The sequence below is a fragment of the Thalassophryne amazonica genome, unplaced genomic scaffold, assembly GCF_902500255.1.
Source record: "Thalassophryne amazonica unplaced genomic scaffold, fThaAma1.1, whole genome shotgun sequence".
NCBI lineage: Eukaryota > Metazoa > Chordata > Actinopteri > Batrachoidiformes > Batrachoididae > Thalassophryne > Thalassophryne amazonica.
This window is the reverse complement of record NW_022986306.1, coordinates 9,115-23,928: the sequence shown is the minus strand read 5'-3', so window position 1 is coordinate 23,928 and position 14,814 is coordinate 9,115. Positions and strand designations below refer to the sequence as shown.

The following is a 14,814-nucleotide window of genomic DNA, read 5'->3' as shown; positions in this document are numbered from 1 at the left end:
CATTACTCATTGGAGAAATTAGTTAAAACGTTATATTGAATCCAATAATGCTTCAAAACATGTATTTTATAGACAAATTTGATCTGTAAATGTTCAGTTGCCCTGTATTTTATTTTATTATATGTAAATAATATACAATAAGCCCCTTATGTTCTTTTAATTTATGTGTGCAGCTATTTCAAGATTTTGTATAGTACCTGTTTTGTTTGTATTTGATGCATAAATAAAAAACAATAGTCTTACACAGACCGTAAATGCTGTACTTACCTGTTTTTAATTAAAATAATATTAATTAAATTAGAATAAAAAGAGTTCAATTTCTTACCTTCTTTGGGAACATAACACCCGGGCTTAACACACCTGACGTGGAAACACACTTGTGACTGGAACATCACTAAATACAGCATGGTGCATCACGTCATGTAAATAAATCCACAGATAAATTCTCATGGTGTCGTCCCAAGATCCTAATGATATGAAATTTACAGTTTGGCACAAAATAGTGCTCGAAGCACACTCTGGAGCTAGTAAAATCCATCTGAAAACACGACAGCACGATCACACCATGTCACTTGTACCATTGAACTGTGCGGTAAACGGTCAATTCAAACGTCACTTTTTGCCCCCTGTGGTCATGGTAGCGCATGGTCCTTGTCAGCACAAAAAAAATAAAAAAAATTCTCCATGTTCTTTTGTCCCTCGCACATTGAAAAGACCTCTGGAGAACGGCGCCTGATGTTTGCCACCAAATAATCAGAACTAGCCCTCATCAACACTTGATGTCTGTGGACTTGGTAGAAAGCAGCATCACCAAACCACATGAAGACTAAGGTGAGCTGCTGCCTGGACCATAAGTTGTTTTAAAAAGCTTCATTACTTTTACAGAGGAAAACATTCATTATCGTTTCTCTCCATAACAAGTCCAATGACATTTTCTCCCGTTCAGTGGTGACAAAAAGTGGTTGACTATGAGGTTTTTCTACTTGCCCCAGAGACTTACATTGTGTAGGACCCAGCCGATTTGGCCAATATGAGCCTTTCACAAATGTAGTGGTATCGCTCTTATTTTCACAAGAAACCAGAGTTACAAGAGACAGAGGCAAAGTGACCAGCTGCCATTCATTTTCAATCAAAGTGGGCGCTTTACAGCAACAAGAGATGAACGGTCACTATGCTGCCAGCTGGAAAGCCAAACGAGAAGCCTATTTTATGCAAATTTTGAGCAATGCAACATAATGATGGTAGTGTGACATACTTTGGTTGGTTGTTGGTTATATGTTTGGTTATTTAAGATTTGCTTTCATCATCGGCCAGGTGACCTAAAATCACAGATTGTACCTCTCAGACTTACCTGGTACAGCGCCTGGAGGACCTTGGACCTGAAGGTGACTGTAGCACAAAGCAGAGCCAGCAGCCAGTAGATCAACATCACCCCAGAGGACTGAACACCCTTCATCCGTTCATACTGGATTAACAGGGTTGCCAGCAACTGGAACACACACAGAAGTGCAGATCAGAACACAGCAGGGATGGCAAAGAACACAACAACATCTCCACAAATCTTTCCCAAAATATTCCTTTTAATTTGAGATTATGTCTGAAAATAAACTGCTGAGTTTGGCGCAGGTTATGTCACGTTTTCTCTTCTGACCATCAGACCAGGTGCCAAAATTTACCTTTATTTCCACTTTCACCCTCATCACCCTGTCAGACTCTGACTTCACCTCCAGCACACTCTGAATATACTCCTCATTTAAAATGACCCCAGTGCCAGTTCTCCTCCCATCCTCACCATGACACAATGGTTTGAACCCACCTCTGATGCTCTTGGCTTTACTACACATTCTCCTCTCCATCACATCAGCCAACTCTGTAACTTTGCCAGTCGTATCGCCAACATTCTAAGTCTGGACTCTCACTTTTAACTTTCCTCTTCTCCGGCTGCCTTCAAACACGTTCTCCATCTCTTCTTCGCCCCACAGTAGCTCAGTTTCCAACAGCACTTGACCCAGGCTTTGACGATCTGGTGCGAAAAATCGATTTGTGATCTGTGTGTTTGGTTCAGCAATATTTTCACCGGATTCTCTTCCTGCTTTGACCCTGCGCACTTGTACTGACTGAATTGTATGTTTCCACCCTCTGTATCTGCTGATAGTCAACAGTCAGAGTGAGAGTGGTGAAGGGGGCCTTACGGAAGTCTGTGATCAGTTCTTTTGTTTTGGTGATATTCAGATCGACACAGTTCCGCCTGCACCAGTCTGAAAAAGTGACCAGCTCAGTCAGCTGATCTGAGGAAGTTGTGAAATCCATGACGACAGTGTCATCAGAGTACTTAATGTATGTAATGTCCAGGTTTAGTCGTCGGTGAAGAGAGTTTAAAAAACGAGAGGATGAGGTGAGAGGATGAGGATGAGGTGCCATCCAACTGACATCCATCTGGAGAAGTTTTTGTCCCATCAGATGGGGTTAAAAGCACTTGAGAAGTCGAGAAGAAAAATGACTTGGGCTTCTGAAGGTGAGTGTGCACTCCGGTCTGTTTAGGCACAGGGCATATGATGGAGGATTTCCAGACTGAAGGGTGGAGTGGTTAAAGAGATGACAGCAGACAGACAGCAGCAAGCTGTCTGCTGTAGGTCTTCGGCAAGTGGCCACAGATGTGGTCTGGCCCTGACGCATTATTTGGTCTCGTCCCTCTCAGCACCAGCTCAACCTCTGCCTGCTGCAGCTCCTGGTTGTTATGGCTCGGTGTCTTAGCAGAGCTCCACCAGCAGCTTCTCCCTCTCTTGCATGTAGTCACGCTGGTCACACCTGAAGTAGATCTGGTTAAGGTTCTCTGCCATGTTAACACAATCTTCTGCCCGGGTGGTGGGTGGAGCTGAGTGTTGGGGAGGCCAGAGAGAGTTTTGACCCCTTGCCAGGCGTCCCTGGGTTTACCCTCCAGGAAGAGCTCTCAACTCTGTCCTTGTGTTCCTCCTTCACTGCTCTTATTTGTTTATTTATTTTGAATGAGTCTGGACTGAATTTTATTCCCAGATGAGAATGCAATTTTCTTTTCATTCAGAGTTGATTTGAAGGCTTTTGTTATCCAAGGCTTATTGTTAGAAAATACCTTAACAGTCTTAGTGGGGACATCCATCTCCTCACAGAATGTGATGTCACTGGTGACCATGTTGCCTCCTCCAGGCCATTTCCCCGTGTTAGCACTTCACCCTGGGACCACTCCAAGCAGGCCTCAGTTGCAGCAGCGTCACACTTTTTCACCTGCTTCTTGATGACATCCTCTCTTTGCAGCCTTGCGTGATAAGATGGACAATACTATGGCCTCCAGTGCTAAGGGGAGGTTTTTTACATGACTTCTTTACATTCTTTACATTTCCATAACAGGGGTCAAATGTTTTATTGCCTCTGGTAGTGAATGAAATATACTGATGGCAAGTCGGAAAAATCTTATTTAACCCTCTGGGGTCCGAGGGCATTTTTTGGACAGTTCACTTGCAATGACTTTTAGCAGGAGTTCGAATCTTTCTTCTATCAAAAACCAAAGTTCCATGCAAATTATATATATAAAAAAGTGGTCTATGCGTTTTTTTGTCTTCATGGTAAAAGCAACAGAGTTATCTAGTAACATTCACATGCAAACTAGTGGAGCAATCCTGATAGTTACACACTCTTTGTTTGAGCATGTGAGATTGTCATCAGAGGCTCTCCATCTGCTTTCACTGATCGCTGTCGTAATGGCGCAGGGTGCATTTGGAGCCCAATAGTATGTACTCATTGGAGCACCCAGGTGGCTATTCAAACGGGCCAACTAGTAACATATCACTCCTGAAAACAATTTTTGTCTTTTCACGTGAGGTGAATCTGCCCTACGATTGGATTTTGGAAAACCATGTGACGGTGAACCAATTCCGATTGGACACTCACATTGTGCATGTCATCACACAGCTTCTATGAGGAGTACAAAGATGACCGACGGTGGATCGAAAGTCCATGGAGTTAACTTTTCAGCAAAAAAAAAAAAGAGTAGGTTTCTATCTCATGTCATTAAAAAGTTATTTATAATTTAGTAAAGCTTGGTCTTTGCCGCCGTATACGACGGCGTCAGCCCCAGAGGGTTAACCTACAGGCATTAAAATCTCCAAGGACAAGAACAGGCGAGTCAGGCGATCCACATTCAAGTTTATGGACACACGCAGCTACAGCTTCAGACGCGCGTGTGACGTTGCCAGAGGGAAGGATGTAAACAAGCAACAAAGCCAGCTGACTGAACTCACAGGATAAATATTTGGGTCTAAAAGATATTTCTGTGTAGGCTCTCAGTTGTCCAGGTGGTTTCCATAGTAGAGAAGCTTGAATCTTCGACTGGACTGGGTTGCTTGACGCAAAGACGTTTCGCTTTAAATCGCAGAAGCTTCCTCAGCTAAAATTCTTGCTCTGGTAGTCTGACTTCTGACTGACCCTTGTCGAGAAGAACAAACAGAAGCCACAAAAGCTGGAGTTTTAAACCTAACCAGACACCTCCTACCGAGAGGCAGACTGCTAGTGATTAAACAATTGTGTCTAATGTGGGCAGGGTGTGGGTGATTGGTAGTTTGGTGTACTGTGTGGACGCACACTAATGCTCTTCTACATGTGAAGTTCCTAACGGAAAAATAGTTACTTGAAATGAATTGAATTTGAAGTTACAAATAGCTTCTAAAATGCTAACACCCTTAGCATACATATTTAAACAACACAAAGATTTTGTGCTGTATGAAGATCCTCTGTAGTTTTTCCCCTACTCCTGCTAAATACAGGGATGAGATTGGCAAATTCAATTTTCAGAGGAAAATAAGCCAGGGTCCAGGGGCCGCAGGTCCCGGTTGGTCCAGGGCGGAGCCCTGGCCAGGGGGTCTGAAGCCAAAGCATTTTTGCTGTTTTAAAACATGTAAATTGCACTAAAATGATATTAAAAACTACTATAAATGCCAGGTGTTCATATCTATAATTCAAACTGTAAACCCTTACTAAGACCATCTACTGTACATGTGTATTTTTGTGACCAAAATATTTTTTCATAACTAGACTCACTTGATTTTCAGCATTCTCCACTTTCAGCATGGCACACTTGTCAACAAACATACATGTATATCCTCAAATACATGTACATGTATAATCGAATGTTCTATGTCCACTGAACTGTCAGACCATATAAGGTTTATATTTAGTCGATGTGATCTCCACCTATAACACTGTCATCACGTGTATACATGTATATAATATAGACATACATACAAGTATATATAATTACAATGTTCTAGCACACTACAATAACGTCAAAATGTCTGTTTACATAATCCACTGTGTGTGTGTGTGTGTGTGTGTGTGTGTGTGTGTGTGTGTGTGTGTGTGTGTGTGTGTGTGTGTGTGTGTGTGTGTGTGTGTAACACCGAAGAAAGGGCGGGAGAAACGCATATATAACCTTTGTGCTGATTGGTCATAAGCTTTGTAATAACCAATGAAAACGTGCGTAAGTAATAGCTTCGACTGCGCTTCGATACCGTCTCGGTTTTTATGATTTGTTGGAGGGAAAACTACCGAATATTGGAAGTTGAAAGACTCCACAGTTGCCTCCCTTACACTACAAGCTTATTGTGCACCTACTTCATACTGGTAACTGATCAGCAGAGTGTTACTTCCGCGTTCGACTGACTGACGGACTGATCGAACTTGCTGCGTCGGTGATAACAAACAAAGACCACTCAGTGTTCTGAATAGACGACAATTTTATTAAACAAAAGGGCCTGTCACAGTGGCGTATTCTATCAGACTCCTTAAAATAAACTCTCTCTCTCTCTCTCTCTCTCTCTCTCATCAGAACTACGACTCTAAGCTGAAAAGAGGTGTGACTAAAATAAACGCGCACTCGCTGCATAAAAAAAATACATAATAATAAGAATAATAATAATGTTAAATGACTGTTTTTGAGCTGCACCACACCATGCAGCAGAGCGCACTTCCACAGAGGCAGAAAATAGCACTGAAACTGGTGCAGCATGGCACACACGACTGTGTGCACACATTAAAACGCGAACACACGCAGCTGCAAGTATGAACGAACACTGTTAAAGGCTGAGTAAGCGCGTATTTCGGCCGTATTTAAATGAAACAACGCTGTAATGACCAGCTCTACGAATACGCCACTGTGACAGCCCCTAAAGGTACTCCTGGCATTAATTTTTTTTTTGCATTCTTACCCCTCCCCCCCCCCCAAACGGATTCTCAACGGATTTTGACGTTTCACAAAATCGACCCCCGGGACTGTCAAATCCGCGGAAAAATCTCATCCCTGTAAATAAGGGAAAGACACTCCTCTTCTTCTTGGCTCCATCTCCTGTCTGTCTGGTCTCTTTGTTCTTTGGGACTTCTGCACTTTATCCAGGGACCATCGTGGGTACCCACATACTGTGAGGGCTTTCTGAACATGTTGCTGTTCTTTAGCCCTTCCCTCTGTAGTTGTGGGCACTTGTAGGGCTCTGTGTTGAAGAGTCCTGATCACCCCGAGCTTGTGTTCAAGGGGGTGGTTTCAGCCGAAGAGCAGATATTGGTCAGTGTGAGTGGGTTTTCTGTAAACCCCTGTCTGGAGCTGCCTGTTCTCTCCAATCATAACATCACAGTCCAAGAAGGCTAAATGGTTGTTTCTGGCATCCTCACGTGTGAACTTGATATTGGGGTCCATCGAGTTGATGTGCTCTGTAAAGTCCTCAACCTCCTGTTGCTTGATTTTAACCCATGTGTCATCGACATATCTGAACCAGTGACTGGGAGGGATGCCCGTGAAAGACATCAAGGCTCTCTTCTCCACTCGCTCCATGTACAGATTGGCCACAAATTCCAGGTGTCACACACGAAGATCCAATACCACTCACAGAGCACTTAGGAAATGAGGTGCCATTCACGCAGTCAGCATGAAAAGAGAGCAGGTGACTACTTTCGAGCTGGCTATGATATTTGTCTTAACTGCCCCATGAGTGTGGCGTTTGCAAACAACACATGTGGCGTGCCAGTGTCCGTTCCCCCCGCAACACATGTGGCATGCCAGTGTCGGCTCTCTCTACAACACGTGGCGTATGCATCTTTCGCACCCTCCCCCTGCAACACATATGCCGTGTGTGTCTTTTACGTCCCTGCCCCTGCCCCCCTACACATGTGGCGTGTGGGAGGGTTCACTTGCATGAAATGGTAATATTGGTATTCACATTCCCATCCAGTAGAAGGCAGTGTGAATACCAATTACCACACATTTGCTATACGTCCTGAATCACATTTAAACAGAATTTTCAGTTTTCAAATGGCCTTTTTGTTTTTACAAATGAAAAAAAAAGGCATATTTACAAATACAGATTTATTTGTAAAAACCAACACACACGTTACAGTAACTTGTGTGTTAGTTTTCACATGTAAATAACCAACCAACCACTGATGACATAATCCCATAATGCCTTTTGGCATGTGTGTCTGTAAACGCTCAAACATTCAAAATTAGTGCATTACTTTAAAACTAAAACATATAGCTGATATTTCACTTTTCACGTTAATTTCGATAACCTGTCCGGAATTAGTTTGTTTAAAAATTTAACCATAAGTCAGAACTGCCTTGTTGTGCATATCTCCTGCGCCATGTCTGCAAGACTGTATGGGTGTGAAAATAAATTATCTTTTTTTTGTCTCTCTCCCCTTTCTTTCTCTCTGGTCACCAGGTCTCTGGTGACAAAGTCTCTCTTCACCAGGCGCGTGTCACTGTGGGATTTCTCCACATTGTAATAATTAAACAACATATCACATTTGCAATGCAGTCACCAGTGGAACACTGCGCACTGGACATGCCATGCCGGGTGATGCGTTTATGACACGGGAGACCGGCTCTTCATGACACGGGAAACCGGGTCTTCATGACACAGAAGACCGGCTGATCTCTTCATGAGAGAGGCGCATCAGGTAATTCATGTAAATCATAAAAGGGAGAACAGCAATCCACATCATTTCATTACTTCCTGGCATACGTCTCGGCGGAGGCTAACTCCGCTCTTTATAACAGGAATTAAGTATTATAACTTGTGGTGTTTAATTAATTTTTTGCTCCACTGCTGTGTGCATGACTTTCCACTTGTTTGCACTTTGTTCGTGTCGCCGCAGTATCAAGCACGCCAGTCCGACTGCGCGTCTCTCCCGACAGCAGGTGGAATGTTTCGTGGTTCCCCATTTCGTTTATGGTTTGTGGATTTTCTTCCGGTTTCTGCCGTTTTCGTGTTATGTGTGAAGGGGCCCTTACTGAGGAAATTGGGCCATAATTTTCAATGCCCACACCACAACAAACTGATTTAAGAATGATCATAGTCTGATTAATTAAAACCCATGAGCGAGCCAAGGTTAACCTGTCAGCTTAGCTTGTTCAGTAACTAAGATGGGTGTGTGTACGGGCTTCGTTCGTTCCGCAGGAGGTTTTGGGCTTCAAAACAGCTTTTCAGAAAATCAAAGGGTGTCGTCACACAGGGGTTGACCAGTATGTACATACATACCTATCCACATATGGTTTGTTTTTTTTCCATTTTTATGTGTAGCGTGTAATGAACACTTAGCAGTGCTTTTGATTTGACTGCCTTTGTGTGCAACCTGAAAACTTTTGGTTTTGAGCATATTATTAACCCTCTAGGGCCAATGCTGTCATATACGACGGCTAAGACCAAGCTTTACTAAATTCTAAATACCTTTTGAATGATATGAGATAGAAACTTACTTTTTTTATTGCTGAAAAGTTAACTCCGCGGACTTTCGAGACAACCATCGGCCATCTTTGTACTCCTCATAGAAGCTGTGTGGTGACGTGCAGAATGTGAGTGTCCAATCGGAATTGGTTCACTGTCACATGGTTTTCCAAAATCCAATCGTAGGGCAGATTTACCTCACGTGAAAAGCCAAAGATCGTTATCTGGAGTGATATGTTATTAGTTGGCCCGTTTGAATAGCCTCCTGGGTGCTCCAATTGGTACATACTAGTAGTAAATACTCAGGGTGCCCTGCGCCATTACGCACAGTGATCAGTGAAAGCAGAGGAGCAGATGGAGAGTCTCTGATGACAATCTCACGTGCTCAAACAAAGAGTGTGTAACTATCAGGATTGCTCCACTAGTTTGCATGTGAATGTTGCTGGATAACTCTGTTGCTTTCTCTGCGTAAAGCACTGTTTACCATATCAATGGACAACAAAACAAAGACTATTTTGGATATATTGTTCAAAATGTGCATTTGTGTTTATTGTTTGAACCTTTTTGTTGTACAGTCTTTCACACAAGACCTCAAATTACCTTTATAAAGTGTCAAAACAGTTGTTTATTATAGTTTGCTGTGTGTTTTGAATAAATGTGTGTGGAAAATTATTTTTCGCTTTATTTCTTCCTTGCCTATTTTTGATTGTAAACCTTTATTACACTTATAAAACACAACAAAAACATATATATTCTGAAAGCACAGGTTGTCCTGAAAAAAGAGAGACATAAAACGTGATTGTGGGATGCAGGGAGAGCTGTTAACAGCAATAATAAAACATTTATGCCAGGCAAGTGAACTGTCCAAAAAATGACCTCGGACCCCAGAGGGTTAAACTGTTTTAAGAAGATATAGCTTTTGAGAATGTAGATTTAAAAACTAGGTTTGTAAGAACAGAGCAGAAATGTATTTCATCATCTGTGAAAAACTGCAATGTGGCAAAAAAGATAACAGATAAACTTACCATGGTGAGGCCAAGAATGGTTGGACTGACCAGATAGACTGGAGCAGGGACGCTGGTACTTTGGCTTCTTTCCCAGAAAGAATAGAAAACATCTGCCCAGCAGATAATCCATAAGAAAAAGCCAACAGCCTGTTGGGGGAAACCAAGTGCAGACATAAGAACTAAGAGAGGAGATACAGTTCTTACAACAAGCATCGAAAATTCCATAAGGCAGCTTAATTACAAGCTTGTTTGTGGAAATTTCACAAAATTATGCTGCACTGTATTATTTGACAAATTTACTAGAATAAGAAAAACATTCTTAAAAACAATGGATGAACTAAATCAATGTGGTGAAAGAAGGAAACGGACCCCCGTGAACTTGTACATAGCTGACTCTGGTTTGGGTTATCACCACTGCCACAAGGTAAAAGGTTAGCATTTCTGTGAACCTCATTGTGAGGCACGTGCACACAGGCTGCACTTTGTGTCAGAATAATTAAAGCAGCAACGTGTGTTGTGATGAAGGAGAAAAGCTGCTGACGCTCTTCAAAGTGCTGAAACACGGCACGCGACATCTGTTCTCATCTTGTGCCCAAGTATTTCCTTTTAATTGCACTTTGGAATCAACGGGACAAACTCTGTGCACACGACACACTCCAACACATCAGATACACATTAAAAGCTGAGATTTTCTTTAGAGGTGAAACAAGCAGTCTGTCCCAGAGAAACTATGGATTTAGAAGAGAAAAACTATTCAGATGCAGCCTGAAGGTGTCACTCAATGTGTCATATTTATCAAAGCCCAAAAACACATGGGTTCTCCATTTCATCTCAGAGCACATCTCTGGGGGTTCTCAACCAGAAAAATTTGAAATCTCGAAAAAATAAATAAATTAATAAATACTGTAAATAAATATTGTTGGGGCAAGTCAAGTTTTCAACCCCGGTCTTTTCAGACAACTTGCACTGTTCTACAAGCCTTTAATCCAAAAAACATACATTGTGGTTCAGAAAAAAGTACACAGTAAAGGAAATGACAATTCAAAGAATTCAAAATAATAATTCTCTGTATCAATTCAAATAGAACAACAGGAGTACTTATGGCACATTAATGCATCAACGTGTTCAACCTTTACTCACTTCTGAGTTTTCCTAGTTTTGACAGGAGCTTTGGAGTTACTGATAAGCTCTCTTTTCAAATTCCTGGTCAGTTTAAAATCCTTATAAATGTGTTTTTCAACAAGATTCATTTCTGATTACATTTTGAAGTTAAAAAAAACTTTTCTTACATTAGAAAACTTGTAATTTAAATTGTTTTAATTAAAAAAATTCTTTAGAAATCTTTTATGTTAATCTGTAAATTAAAGCCATTACCTATCAGTAGTTGTTGATATAATTTCTTGATGAGTATTATACGGAACCCTGGGCATTTATTTTTAGACAAATAAAATAGCATGAAAAGTAATGTGTATGTAGGCCAGTTGCTTCTCTTGATCAATAGATGGCACTGTTGTATTACTTCTACCATCAGGGGGTTTAGTGGTTGCAGCCATTTGCCCTTACAGGCTACCGTACTCGAGGGTAGTCGGCTCAGCTCATGCCAACTTCTTTTAATGTTTTTTGTTACTTGAAAGGTAAACACACTGTGAACTGCTCTCTCCGGTATCAGTGAATATTTGGACTAAAAATAGTTGCAACGTTATTCTGTATGAATGGTATGTGTGTTGAAATGAAGATGAATGGTCTGAAGAAGTTTGGGGATGCATAATTGTAGTTAATTATATATTTTTATGCTTATGCCGGCTGTGAGGGTGGCCAGCTTTAAGTTCTATGTACGTTAGCTTCCCGGAGTCGCCGACCGAACAGTCCCCCTAAGAATCGGTCCCCCTGATGATGCGGTTCATGAATTAACACCTCATTTCTGCTTCAAACTGCCTCCACTCATCATCTGTCTCAGCGACAGATATCTGTACAACAATCATTTCCACATAAATTCAGCATTATTTCATCATAAAAGACAGAGGAAGTGATCAGAGCACTGCGGCTAAACAAGCTGCTAGCTAATGTGTTTACCGCTCGTCGCAATTTCAAAGCGTCAGGGATTTTCGCCTCGTTTCTGCTTAAAACTGACTTTAGAATGATTTAAGAGGTTTTACCTTCATCGTCTGATGGTTAAGAATTAACCAAGAATGAATCCATTTGATTACTCTGGGTGAAGAGACTTCGTCTCAGACGAGCTGCTGTGGTCCAAAATAATGCATGCGCAGATGGAAAAGGCTAATGTTAGCTTAGCCTTTTAGCTGCAGAATCAGTCAAGTTGAATGAACATTTTAACTTGTAAATAATGTTTTTTGGGGGGTTATTTTTTGTTGTTTTTGTTCATTCTGAGACCGTAAAAAACCTTCGGGGGAGGGGGGGATGTGTTTTTTTTTATTTCTTTTTATTATTTTGAACTGTTTAGTGTTTCTTTATATTTTAAGATGTCTCTTTTTTTTGTTCCACAATCAGGAATATTTGCTGTGCAGATGCACATCAAAAACTTCAAGTGATGAACTGAGTCCAGTTGGAAGAAAACATCTCTGCTCTTCACAATGGGAGAAAAAGAGGTTGATGCTGCAGAAGAGACTTTCATTTGGTTAAATGTCCTGAGAGTCCAGCAAACCAACACCTTCTTCTAAAAAAAGAAACTATTTTATTATTTTTAAAAGCTGTTTCATTTTTATATTTTCATGTTAAATGAATGGATCATTAAACACATTCATGAAGTCCAAAGTTCAGTCAAAAGACATTTGCACAAGTGGAAGAAGCTCCACCCTGATTGTGCATAATTTTAAAACATTCACAATCATTAGAATAGTCAAATTCATATTTTAGATACTGCTCTGTCCTGAATGCAACATCCAAAGCAATCACATAGTAAATGAGGACGTAATTAAATGTTGAAATGACTAAATTAAAAAATGATTTCATCATGAGGTTTATGTCGCATTAACAATTACACTGTAGTCATTGTTAAATTATTTCCTGTTGCGTTTATAATAAACAATTGTAATTAATTACAGTGTCTGTTTTTCTGGTTGAAATGAGATATGAATAATCTACCAGACTATGTCTAAAAATAAACGTCCATGGTTCCTTAAAAAGAAATCACCTCGTCTGAAATAACAGGTAAGTTATGGTTTTAATTTACAGATGAAGAAAGGTTTCTAAAGAATCTTTGATTTTATTTTACTATTTTAATTACGTGTTCTAGACTTTTTACGGTAATCAGAAATTAATTTTGAGGGAAAAAAAACATTTGCAACAATTTTCTGCAGAAAACTGCTCTGTATAAATGAGCAGTCCTGTGACACGTTTCTGCACTGATCTGTATGTAACTGTTTTATACAGATCAGCGGTTTCTGAACTGATCTGTACGTAACACTGTGTTTGTGTTATGTACAGTGAAAGTTCAGCTACAGCCCTGGTAGGGGCTTTCAGATCTTTTCTGAAGAAAATCCTCCTCGATACCACTTTATCATGAAGCTGAATAACTGGGGATACAAAATATTCTTATATAAAGTCAACAATAATGATATTAAAGCAAATAGAGCTCTGGTAGATATTCAACTTCAGGTATCAACATCAGACTGGAAGTGGAAAAAAAATGTGGATCTGTGCATCTCTAGTTTTGAGTCACTGGGTGTGTCATGCTGAGAAATGTTGGTTTCACAGAATGCAAAATATGGAGAACCACTTTGGTCAAAAGTACTCTTTCTTTGTCCAGAGGACATCAGGGTCTCTAGACCTTGTTTTAAGACAAATAATATCAGATAGGTTAAAGTGGGTTGCCAATGTTGGCACACCACCTTGATGCTGGAACTTCCTTTATGATGTAACTAGCATTGCTTTGACAGCATTCAGGAAAATGAGTTCTCAGCAGTAGTAGTTTTACACATTTCTCTTCATACCTGCAGTAGCAGAAACCACAGTGGATTTAGAAAACACGTCAGCAGATTGGCTGGTGAATCACATCACTCACAGTTTTGGCTTTGTTGAGATGACTCATGCATATGTAACCATTGTTATGTCTGCAGAGGTAGAGGAGGTAGACTGGAGCACAGAGCCAGAGGTAGAGGCATGGCAGCCACACCAGGACAGTGTTCTGGAAGCACGGGGTCAGGTCTGGGCTCGTGGTGTACCACGTACGGTTCCAATCCTGAAACAAAAACAAAACAAAAAGTCAATAATGGGTGGTTTTCAGAACCTAAAACACGCTGTTTAGAGCTGGAGAGGATCCATGTGGCACTTTGAGGAGACTGATCCTCAAACACTGGTTGTGTCTTCTGTGGTTTGCAGAGCTTGTGCTAAGTGGTCGGGTACTACACACCGTGCCTGATGAACTTGATATCATTCTGTTAAGCAGGGAAACACCTTTAGACTGGTCAGCAGTCAGTGATTCTTAGGCAACTTGATGACACAGAACATGCTGAAGTCCAGGGAGTAATGAACACGAGTACGACGACTAGGTAAGAATGAAACAACCATTTTGGAAGCTGGCAAATGAAACTCCTCAGAGCCAGCGTACTATGTGCACTCTATGGTTCCACTGGATTTCATCTGGGACACCACCACTGTTGAAGAACTTCTTGTACGGCAAGCACACTGTAGACCTGACAGTTTTTATTTATTTATTGAGGTTTTAGGGAGCTTTTCCTTGTACTAGTACAGGCTAAAGGTTACTGTGTTGTAGGGATGGACCAGATCGTGATGCAACAGACAAAAGTTGCACTTCATACCACTTCTCCAACCACAACCAAAGAAGACTAACTCCATCAGAGTTGCCCGAGTGTCTTGGTGGCTTCCCTCACTAAGCTTCCGGCACGGTTACTCTATTTTTTAGAACTGCCTACTTGACACAGATTTACCACACAGTACCATACTGTTGGTATTTTTATCTTGCCAAAACGAAGTTTTGCAAGATATATTAGTTAGTATGTATGTTTGTTTTTTTGTAATCATTGCTTTCTCACCTTTAACTGGCTGTGCTGCACACAGTTTAAATCACAGACTGTTGCAACTTC

General features: G+C 41.0%; 1 protein-coding gene across 1 annotated transcript in view; it reads right to left on the bottom strand.

Annotated features, from left to right (window-relative positions):
• Positions 1-13,955, bottom strand: part of LOC117506024 (multidrug resistance-associated protein 1-like) — a gene marked incomplete at its 5' end in the record, with an annotated part of 109,594 nt that extends 95,639 nt beyond the window's left edge. The window contains 3 exons of the mRNA XM_034165563.1: positions 1,352-1,489; positions 9,770-9,898; positions 13,773-13,955. Of these exons, the coding sequence (XP_034021454.1) occupies positions 1,352-1,489; positions 9,770-9,898; positions 13,773-13,955 (450 nt within the window). The remainder of the gene's footprint in view (positions 1-1,351; positions 1,490-9,769; positions 9,899-13,772) is intronic.
• Positions 13,956-14,814: the final 859 nt, after the last annotated feature.